Source organism: Hemitrygon akajei, chromosome 8, assembly GCF_048418815.1.
Source record: "Hemitrygon akajei chromosome 8, sHemAka1.3, whole genome shotgun sequence".
Classification (NCBI taxonomy): domain Eukaryota; kingdom Metazoa; phylum Chordata; class Chondrichthyes; order Myliobatiformes; family Dasyatidae; genus Hemitrygon; species Hemitrygon akajei.
Window position 1 is genome coordinate 79489144 of NC_133131.1, and position 11435 is coordinate 79500578.

Consider the following 11435-nt stretch of genomic DNA (forward strand, 5'->3'; position numbering starts at 1 on the left):
GGAGTAAATATATTAAATTGTTAAATTAAATAAGCAGCGCAGAAATAAAATTAAAAACAGTGGTGAGATAGTGTTCATGGGTTCTATTTCCAGTCAGAAGTCAGATGGCAGAGGGGAAGAGCTATTCCTGAATCATTGAGTGTGCGCGTTCGGGCTCCTGTATCTCCTCTCCGATGGTAGCGATGACAGCAGGGCATGTCCTGGGGTGATGGGGCCATCTTTTTCAGGCATTGCTCCTTGAAGATGTCCTGGATACATCGGAGGCTGGTGCCCAGGATGAAGCTGACTAAGTTTACAACTCTCTGCAGCACCAATCCCCCATCCCCCGCATTACCGGTTGGCGATGCCAGTTAGAACGCTCTCCGTGGTACAGAAGTACTGTGGGGATCACTTCCTGATTCACAGAAAGCACTCCGCGTTACTTTTGCAAATTCTAGCAAATTCACTGTATCTCTGGAAACATTTGCTCTCTGTACATATCTTTCAAAATAATAACAGCCAGAATGAAACTTAACTTGAAATCTCTTCATATTTATAGTTTATTAAATATATCCAAATCAAAGGTTCTGATACTTCAAAAATAAAGACAATACTCTTATGGTCTACGTTCTAAATATCAATAAATAAATGCAATAGTTTTAAAATATTTCTAAATGTTGAATTAGTCAAAATAAATATAAATAAAATTAAACAGTGTAAATAACATTTTGCCAGCAATAGCTAACATACAACTTCTTAAGTTTACAATGTCATTTCTTTTACAGATTAACCTCTGTAACTTTTACAATTGTACGACCAAATGCTGAACTAGAACGTTCATACTTTAAGGCGGTTACGGCCACTGTTTAACCATACTTTACACGTTGCACGGTTAATGGAACTGAAAAAAATTGCAAACTCCCAAGCTGACTTTGCTCTGACCACTCTACGTGTGGCATATGTGTGTCAGATGGAGCAAGCTTTTTTATCAGTCGCGAACAAAACGTGCACTCCAAATACTAACAGGATAATTTAAAAAATCTGGGTGTGGAGCAGAAATCACGGAGAGCAGTTGGGCTTGCATGGCCAACCAATTCCGTAATGTTATCGCTCTTTTGTTTCTGTCACTCCACCTAGTTAATAATCACTGGGAAATAAATAGATAAATAAATAAATAAATAAATAAATAGATCGTGGTATATTTAAAATGTAATTCTGCCAATTCCAGCGGTGAGCCCACATTCACAGACTCATAAAGCGAAGAGCTCGGGCTGATTTCTCCATGAACCGGACAAAGTCTCGCAGGATGACATGCGCATTCACTTGTCTGTTCCACTCTGTTGTTGACACTAAGCCTAAAGCAGATGATTCCACCTCGCTCTCGCTCACGGTACTGATGCCAAACTCGACATTTAACTGAAATATAAAGAGGACAGCAGGGCTTGTGACTTGAGTCTCCATAGTTTCAGATGGGTTTACCGCAGCCATAATCGCGCCGCTTCGTTTACTCTTACCTGGTGCATTATCAGTTCCGTGAGGCGTTGGGTACTGGACCGCATCCATATTATTTGTTCACTTGAACGCACGATGGATGTTTCCACCAGCAATAAGAAAGGGTTGTATTTATGGAGGCCTTTTGCAATCGCTTTCAGGCACGTTTCCTAAACAGGAAAAATACTACAAGTAAGAAATAATCTTGGCTCGGGCTCTTCAGTTTTGACGACTTGTAGCTGAATTTATATGAATTCTAGAATTCTCGTTTGTAAAACTGACAATTTTGCCGGGTTGTGCAAATTGGTTTAAACGCTGCTTTGTTGGAACCTGACTATCGTAAACTACGAGCGAAATGCCTACTCCTTTTTGTTTTCCCTAGAGGTACACTTTTCTATAGACTGAAATGCCCTACTTTACAAGGAAACGGCTGCTCCTTCGGGCTTCACTCACCTTATGGAAACTGATCTTTGTACATCGGTCCTGAGATCGGATCTGCGGCAGGTTGAAGTCGTGGGTGAGCAGCGATCCCTGGTCCCCGTCACAGAAGGAGAAATACTCACACAGCTGCGGGAGAGGGACGGGAGGGGTGGAGAGAGATCAGACAGCGAATAAGTCAGCTGCAAAGTGAAGACCAGGGCAAAGTCTGCGGGGCGCCACCCCCTCACCTCCTCGTACTCACTCACCTGAGCATCCCGGAGCTCGGCCGCTGAGCTCTGGATCTGCAGCGCCAGGGAGTCGCAGGTTGCGCAGCCCGGGGCGGCTGCAGCGGTCCGCTCCGTCAGCGGGAAAGTGGCGACTCTTCCACAGAGCACCAGGAGTAGAAGGTAAAAACCTGCAGGGAAAGAGACAGAACGGAATAAGAATTCCCGCTTCCTGCAACCACTCCGAAATGTGTTGAACTGATAACCGGAAGCTTTATTCACTGACTTTCAGCAAGTCCCATGTTGTCCTCCCCGTACAAAGGTGTTCGATCTTTAGCTCCCCAAGCTCCATTCTCCCCACTATTTATTAATCGCCCCCTTTGGGGAAAATCCAGTTACTAATGTTTTTTTCGCAATGTTTGTGTTACAGCACCTATTAGTCACTGTTGGATTCTTCCTTCCCGTGTGGCTGTCCTTCCTCTACGTTGAAGATGACTTCCACTCCAGTTCTCTTCCTTCTGACGTGAGCGATCGGGATAATCGTGCTTGATCGGCGTGATGGTCAAACGTGGAAATGCCAAGTGACAATACCAATCGTTCACCTCCGATAACCGCGAATGGAGCCCACAATATTACGAGACCCTTTAATTAAATTTTGAGAATTGATCACTCTTATAGACAGAAAAGAGTCACTGCAAAATCACTACACCCAACAAAAATAATGTTCTAATATGAAGAACCAGGAATCGGAATCTAATTGATTATTATCGATTACATGTTTATGGTTTGAATTTAAAACTACCAATGAGGCTCGGTTCAAACTTCCTGCTCGTGCTGTACAGGTCAATGAAAAAGTATTCAGCCCCCAACTCTTCGTTCACATTAATCAATATTACAAGCAGGGATTTTGATTAATTTAATTTTCAATTTTTATATGAGAATCACATAGTCTTTTGCACAATAAATTTCAAAAAACAGGGTTAGTTGCAAAGCATAAAAAACTAAAATTTCAAAAACTGGAATGTCAGTAGTTTGAAAGTATTCATCCCCTTTGCTGAGCACTTAGTTGAACCACCTGTCACAGCTATTACAGCCAATAGTCTGTTTGGATAAGTCTCTATCAGCTTTGCAGAAGATTTACCTATTCCTCCTTACAGGTTTGCTCAAACTGTGCCAGGTTAATTGGGGAGTGGCTGTGATCAGCAATCTTGAGGCCTTGCCAGAGATATTCAATTGGATGAAGATCAATACTGAACTGGGCCACTCAGGAACATCCATTTTCCTCATTTGAAGCCACTCCATGGTTGCTCTGGCAGTGTGCTTCCGATCATTGTCCTGCTGAAAGACAAACATTCTCCACAGATTTCGTTTTCTGGCAGAGGCGGGTTTTATGCAGGATCTCTCAGAATTTACCAGCTTTCATGTTCTCATCAATCCTGACCAGATTTCCAGGTGTTATTGCTGAAAAGCATTCCCATAGCACGATGTTATCTTCACCATACTTTACAATAGGGATGGTGTTAACTGGCTGATGCACAGTATTAGATTTATACAACACACACCACTAAAATAAGGCTTATCCTTGCCTATAAAAACTTTGCAATATACAGCAAAGATGTGGAAGAAGGTCTTATAATTGTATGAGAGTAAAGTGGAACTATTTAACCTCAAAGGAAAGTGGTATGTGTAATGTAAATCTAATACTGCACAGGAGCCAGGTAACACCATCTCTAGCATAAAGTGTGTTGCTAGCATCATACTATGGGAATGCTTTTCAGCAGCAGGAACTGGAGATCTGGTCAGGATCGATGACCAGAGAGATCCTGGATTAATATAGAGAGATCCTGGATAAAAATCCTGCTAGCTTCTGCCAGAAAGCTTAATCTGGGGAGAAAGTTTGTCTTTCAGCTTTCAATGACCAAAAGCACAATGCTAGAGCAATCATGGAATGGCTTCAAGTGAAGAAAATTGATGTCCTTGAGTGGTCCAGTCAGAGTGCTAACCTCTACTTGATAGAGCGTCTCCAGCAAGACTCTAGGATTGCTGTCCACTGCCGCACCCCAACTAACCTGGCACAGCCTGAGCAATTTTGCAAGGAAGAATGAGGAAATCTTACTCCATCCCATTGTGTAAAACTCAGAGACCTATCCAAAAAGACTACTGGCTGTAATACCTGTGAGAGGTGGTTCAGCTAAGCACTGAGCAAATGGGGATGAATACTTTTGAACTGCTGACATTTGAGTTTTGAATTTTTAGTTTTTCATGAATTACAAATTTCCCTGCATTTTGGATTCTACTGTGAAAAAAGGAGCATGAGATTCACAAATACAAATGCTCAGTTAAATTGATCGAAATCCCGGGTTGTAATCCTCATTTATGTGAACAAAGGATTAGGCGCTGAATACTTTTTCAAGGCACTGTATATGTTTATTAAGACTTGATCAATGATGTAAATTATAATATCTTCATTTATTAAATATATTAAAACATACAGTAGTTTCATTACTATGCTGGAATTTTGTCTAATATGATTACATTACTGTCATAACATTTCCTATGTTTCTAACATGTTTGTATACCTTTACTAAGAATCACAGAAAGAATCTATTGAGTGAATTATCCGTGAAGGATGAAAAAGAGTAAAACAGTCAAATTGTGGCATCTAACATATTTATAGCCTTACAGGCTTTGTATGTGCACACCGATTATAAGTTAATGATTTCCATGTCTTCACGTTCTCGGGATAAAGATCTCCCTCTAGATTCTGTACGATTTATTTTAATTTTAAGTCCCTTCATTTTGACTTATTAAGAAGTCTGTTTTCCCCATTTCTTCCATCAATATCTCTCATTGATTTCATGCTCAAAATATATGAAATAACGGATGTGGACCATTTACCTCTTGCTGCTGTTCTGCTATTGAAGTAACTAAACTCAGTGAAGGACCTGTTTCTGCACATAATCAAATGTTCTCTTTAAGATCAAAGCTTATCTTCTACTTATTATCATCTTGCTGCACCCTCTCCAGATCCCTTCTTGTATCCTCTGTTTGGCTTGGATTTCAACAGCTCATGTTGTAGCTCATGTTGTTCCCTTGTTTAAAAAAGGTTCTAAAAGTATTCTGGGAAATTATAGGCCGGTAAGTTTGATGTCGGCTGTAGGTAAATTATTGGAAGGAGTACTAAGATATAGGATCTAAAAGTATTTAAATAGACAGGGACTTATTAGGGAGAGTCAACACGGCTTTGTGCATGGTAAGTCATGTTTACCTAATCTATTAGAGTTTTTCAAGGAGGTTACAAGGAAAGGGAATGAAGGGAAGGCAGTGGATGTTGTCTACATGGACTTCAGTAAGGCCTTTGACAAGGTCCTGCATGGGAGGTTAGTTAGGCAGATTCAGTCACTAGGTATACATGGTGAGGTAGTAAATTTATTTAGACGTTGGAGTGCAGAGAAGGTTCTCTGCACGTTAGAGTGCAGAGAAGGTTTACAAGGATGTTGCCAGGACTTGAGAAACGGAGTTACAGAGAAAGGTTGAATAGGTTAGGACTTTATTCCCTGGAGCGTAGAAGAATGAGGGGAGACTTGAAGAAGTATATAAAATTGTGATGGGTATAGATAGAGTGAATGCATGCGGGCTTTTTCCACTGAGGCTAGGGGAGAAAAGAAACCAGAGGACGTGGGTTAAGGGTGAACGGGGAAAAGTTAAAACAGAACATTAGGGTGGGTCTTCACACAGACAGTGGTGGGAGTGATGAATGAGCTGCCAGATGAAGTTATAAATGCGGGCTCAATTTTAACATTTAAGAAAAACTTGGACAGGTACAAGGATGAGAGTTGTATGGAGGGATATGGGCCAGGTGCAGGTCAGTGGGACTAGACAGAAAAATAGTTCGGCACAGCCAAGAAGGGCCAAAAGGCCTGTTTCTGTGCTGTAATGTTCTATGGTTCTATGGCTTTAACATCATGGACCACCGATTATCCGGACTCATTAAAAGTGAGCAAAATTCCTGTGATTGTCTCCTTCGAATCCTCCATGTAACCTCTTGTAAACATCAAATTAGGTGAATCAATCCTATTAACAAATTTATGCAGACTTGAACGGATCCATGCCTCTCTATATTAACATTAATACTTCATAATTATTTCCAGTAGTTTTCTCAATACACTACAGAGATTAGACAAGGTTCCCCATTTTAGATTCATTCAGAAATTCAGCCGGCATGGGATCCAGGGAAACATGGCTGCATGAATTCCGATATGTCTTGCTCACTGAGGGCCGAGGGTTGTGGTGGATTGAGTGCATTATGCCGAGAGGTCCAGGACTAGTGTTGTTCCCCAGGGATCTGTTCCGAACCCTTGCTCTTTGTGATTTATATAAACAACTCACATAAGGAAATGAAAGCATGGGTTCTTAAGTTTGCAGATGACATGAAGCTGTGGATAGTGTAGACATTTGTCAAAAAATATTGTGGGATGTTGACAGGATGCAGAGCTGGGCTGAGAAGTGGCAGATGGAGTTCAATCCAGAAAAATGTAAAATGATACACGTAGGAACGTCAAACTTGAAGGCAGAGTACAAGGCTAATGGTAAGTTTCTTAAAAGTGTGGAGGAACAGTGTGCTCCTGGGGTCCAAGTCCATAGATGCCTCACAGTTGTCTTGTAATATGATAGGGTGGTTAAGGAGATGTATAGTGTGTTAGTTGCAAGTCAAGGGATTGTGTTCAAGAGCCACAAAGTAGTGTTGCAGCTCTATAAAACTCTGGTTAGACCACATGGTGTATTGTGCTTAGTTCCGGTTGCCTCATTATAAAAAGGATGTGAAAGTTTAGAGAATGCGGCGAGAAGATCTCCCAGGGTGCTTTCTGGATGAGAAAGCATGTCTTATGTAAAAAGGTTGAGCAACTTGGGATTTTCCCATTGGAGCAGAGGAGGATCAAAGGTGATTTGATAAGATGATTATAGGCTTAGATAGAGAGGACAGTCAGCATCTTTTCCCAGGGAGGCAATTGCTAATGTGGAAGGGCATAATTTTAAGGTAATTGGAAGAAAGTGTAGGAAGGATGTTAGGGGTATTTTTTTTATACACAGAGGGCAGATTGCCAGGGGTGGTGGTGAAGGTAAATATATTCAGGCCATTAGTGGTTATTAGATAGGCAATGGATGAAACAAAAATGGAGGGTGTGTGGGAAGGAAACGTTTGATTGATCCTGAACTTGGTTAAAGGGTCAGCACAAATTTATGGGCTGAAAGGCCTGTACTGTGCACTACTCTATGTGTTATATTTATTACTTAGTCTATGCCTACAAGTGTCATGTTAACCACTTCTGTTTCAAAAACAAAAAGGGAGATTATCTGCATGGTGATAGAGTGAGAAAGGTTGCAGTACACGGACACCTGGTTGTCCTTATACACCAATTGCAGCAAGGATTTAGCAATGGAGGTGATTTGTTCCCCTTCATGGTGATGTTATGCCTGCAGCCCCCTCCTTTGTGAGAATCACAAGATCACTGTTGGGTTGGTCAAAGGGGCCCAGGAAATGAGGGAGGGGCGTGCGGAATGCCTCGTTCCCCAGTGATGAAAAGCTACGAGACATGGCCATTGTCTCCTGGAGACAATGTTTGTGGATTGGGGACTATGCTACGTGCAAGCCTTCGGGCAAAGTGGGCTGGTTGAGAGAGAGATTGCATTACCCCCAACCTGATTGACATCTACCACCCTCCGAGTCAGGATAAAAGAGGGGCTGTAGGAACAGCCCCTCAGATGCACCAGAAGAAACACTATCGCTCCCGTGATATCGGGAAGCCATTTGAAGGAGGCCACGTGCGTTCAGTTCCATTGAAGAAAGGGGAACTGGTGGCTTGCAACACGGAGAATGGCTTTTATCAGTTACGGGGAAACCCAATCCCCGACTAAAAGGATCGGCATCATAAAAGACCCAGGCAAGTTATACGTCTCTCCCTCTAACAACCAAAATGCTGCAGCTTGAACGATCTAACAGTGACTATTATATTTCCATCGGACAATACATTATCCCCTAGACAACAACAGAGCTATTTCTTATTGGTTATTATGATACCCGTGTTTAAATTTAGTATTGACTACGTATATTATCTGTGTGTTTGCATTGATATTAGTTTTGTGTATTTTTATCAATAAATACTGTTAAAAATAGTATCATCAGACTTCAACGGACCTCTCTATCTTTGCTGGTAAGTGACCCAGTTACGGGTTTGTAACAGTCACAAGACTCAAGGACAGGAATGAGGACGGTTTACTGCAATTGCACAGGACCTAGATAAGACTCCATTGGAGTTTTGGCCTTGTGTCAGGAAGGATGTTTTTGGCAATGGAAAGTCCCACAATGGTTACCACACTGATTCCCAGGATGGCATGACTGACAGTATAGAATGGATCAGTTAGGCTTATATTCACCAGAGTTGGGAAGAATGAGAGTGGCTCTCATGTAAACCATTTAAATACAAACATGATGAAATGAATGTTAGGTGTGCCATTTAGAACTGAAATCATAAGATACTTCAGCCAGAAGCTAGTGAACCTAAGGCATTCTCTTGTGCAGAAAGCAAGGGAAGCTAAATCACTAAAAATACCAGGAAGGAGGTAGACTTTCTGATGCTTCAGAGATCAAGAACTGAAGTGGATGGCCAGCTGTGATCAAATTGAACATTACTGAAAGACCTAAGGGTTTAAATTGCCATTCTTTGCTTTTCTTCCTTTTATTCTCTTAGAATTCTGGATACATTGCATCTGGGTCTGTTGATTACTGTGAAAAAATAGCCGTCAAAATGGTACAATTAGTATAGAAGAAGGCAATTGAACTTTGGACAGAATTTTGAAATTTTGAAATATTCCGGTTATACACTACAGATTTTCAAAATTTTCTTTATTTCAGGACTAAGATTAATGGGCTCACCTTCCACTTACCTTCATTTTAAAGTGCTAGCATAAAATGATTTTGGCGTCAATCTGCATCCCAAATTGCAATATCCTCATATTTTTCATAACCACCTGCAATAACTCAGAGGCAACAAAGTGACAATCTCATTCGGAAAACAAAACTGGAGAACAAATCTGTTCTTCCACATCAGGGCACAAACTAAGTGCTCTATGCAGTTGAAGCTGTTGTGACTGTGATCTAAGTGACCAGAGAGATACTGAAGCTGGTCATACATGTAGAAGTCTTTATCCATCACAACAAGCAGGCATTCTTCTAGACACACTCGCAATAGAGTCTCTTAAACTCAAAAGTTCCTTTAAAATCAGTAGATCATACAATACAATTTCAAGAGTTATGATGACATTGTTTACTTCACTATTTTGAAAATAGAACATAGAGTAGTACAGCAGATTACAGGCCCTTAGGCCCATAATGTTGTGCCGACCCTCAAACCCTGCCTCCCATATAAACACCGACCTTAAATTCCTCCATATGCCTGTCTAGTAGTTCTCTTAAACTTCACTAGTGTATCTGCCTCCACCACTGACTCAGGCAGTGCATTCCACGCACCAACCACTCTCTGAATGAAAAACCTTCCTCTAATATCCCCCCCTTGAACTTCCCTCCTCTTACCTTAAAGCTGTGTCCTCTTGTATTGAGCAGTGGTGCCCTGGGGAAGAGGCGCTGGCTGTCCACACTGTCTATTCCTCTTAATATCTTGTACACCTTTTGGGTTGACAATGCTTCCATTCAATTTCATCTCTACAGAGGGAGACACGTCTGAATGCTGGGACAAACTACCGGTAATTGACATATATATTCCAAAATCTTGTAAAGACAGGGAGCCAGGTGCCCAAGGATAGTGTTTGTGTGAGCTGATTCTCTGAGTACACAATACATTAACTATTGATTGCATCTGTACCTATGACCATGTTCGATATATTAGGTGATGGCATCAGCTGAGTTCACCGGCTGCTAATCAAGTCACAAAGCTGCTCATCATTGAGCCATGTAGTCTGGTTTGATGTCGGCCGACGAACACAACTTCGTAGTCTTAATAACTGGCGGATGCACATGTGAGAATCACATGGTCACCATTTTGATATCCACACCTCTTAGTCTGGAATCTAGCCTGTGCTTTTAACATCAATTTACTGCTTGCAATTTACATTTTACGTCAATAACTGAAGACTGGTTCTTGTTTGAATTAATATCTGCTATATTCACGTTAAGTCCAGAATACTCCCTAACAAAGGCAAATGAGGTATAAAGTTTTCCTTTTTGCTCTTATTTATAGAAAAACTCAGTCTGTAATCTGAATGACTTTCTCTACATTTTAATGATGATAAAATAATAAATGATGTTCTTTGTGTTTATTTGCTATCATTATATAGAGTGAAATTCTGGGCGGCACACTGAGCTGTAATAGTGTGTGCCAATTACTAACCTACCACCGGCACCATGGCAGGATAGCAGTCAGCGTGCCATTATTACAGCTCGGGCATCAGAGTTCAGAGTTCAATTCGGTATTCTCTTTAAGGAGTCTCTGCACGTTCATCCTCTGTAATGTGTGAGTTTTGCCTAGGTGCTCCAGTTCCCTCTCACAATTTAAAATACACCGTGTAGAATAATTAGTCAATATAAATTGTCCTGTAAATAAGTTAGGGTTAAATCACGGTTTTCAAGGGTTACTCAGATGATGTGGCTTAAAGCTCTGAAGGTAGAGAAGTCATCTGGTCCAGATGGACTACAGCCAAGAGTTCTGAAAGATGTTGCTGAAGAGATTGTCCAGACATTGGTAATTATCTTTACAGAAACACTAGATTCTAGGATGGTTCCAGAGGATTGGAAAATTGCAAATGTCTCTCCACTCTTCAAGAAGGGAGGGAGAAGCTAGGAAATTATAGGCCAGTTAGCCTGACCTCAGTCATTGGGAAGATGGTGGAGTCGGTAGTTAATGATGAGGTTTTAGGATATTTGGAGGCACGAGATAAAGTAGGTCAAATTCAGCATGGTTCCCTTAAAGGAAAGTCTTGTCTGACAGATGTGTGGGAGTTCTTTGAAGAAATCACAAGGAGCATAGAGAAAGAAGAATCGGTGATGTTGTGTACTTGGATTCTGAAAAGGCCTTTGACAAGGTACCACACATGAGGCTGCATAACAAGATAGGAGCCCAGTGTATTGCAGGAATAATTTATACATTCTTTGATAATAAATGTTTTTTGACTTTGAGATACCAGCATGGATAAAGCATTGGGAGAAGGCAAAGAGTGGAAATAGAGGAAGCCTTTTCTGTTTTGCTGCCAGTGACTATTGGTGTTCAGCAGGGGTCGGTGTTCAAACACTTCTTTTTACATTGTTAT

The 11435-nt window shown here is 41.2% G+C and overlaps 1 protein-coding gene across 1 annotated transcript; it reads right to left on the minus strand.

Moving 5' to 3' along the window:
* Positions 1-1221: 1221 nt before the first annotated feature.
* Positions 1222-2416, minus strand: LOC140732523 (interleukin-6-like). Its single transcript, XM_073055293.1, has 5 exons — positions 2401-2416; positions 2157-2305; positions 1924-2037; positions 1494-1640; positions 1222-1395 (listed from the first exon to the last, which is right to left on the minus strand). Exons 1-5 carry the CDS (start codon positions 2414-2416, stop codon positions 1222-1224), a joined length of 600 nt encoding a protein of 199 aa, XP_072911394.1.
* Between the last annotated feature and the right edge of the window lie 9019 nt (positions 2417-11435).

Excerpts from the sequence above, each read along its gene's own strand:
- LOC140732523 (XM_073055293.1), bottom strand. Across the intron at positions 2,038-2,156 it reads CCGAGCTCCGGGATGCTCAG|CTGTGTGAGTATTTCTCCTT; the intron begins GTGAGTGAGTAC and ends CCTCTCCCGCAG. Across the intron at positions 1,641-1,923 it reads CAAAGATCAGTTTCCATAAG|GAAACGTGCCTGAAAGCGAT; the intron begins GTGAGTGAAGCC and ends TTTCCTGTTTAG.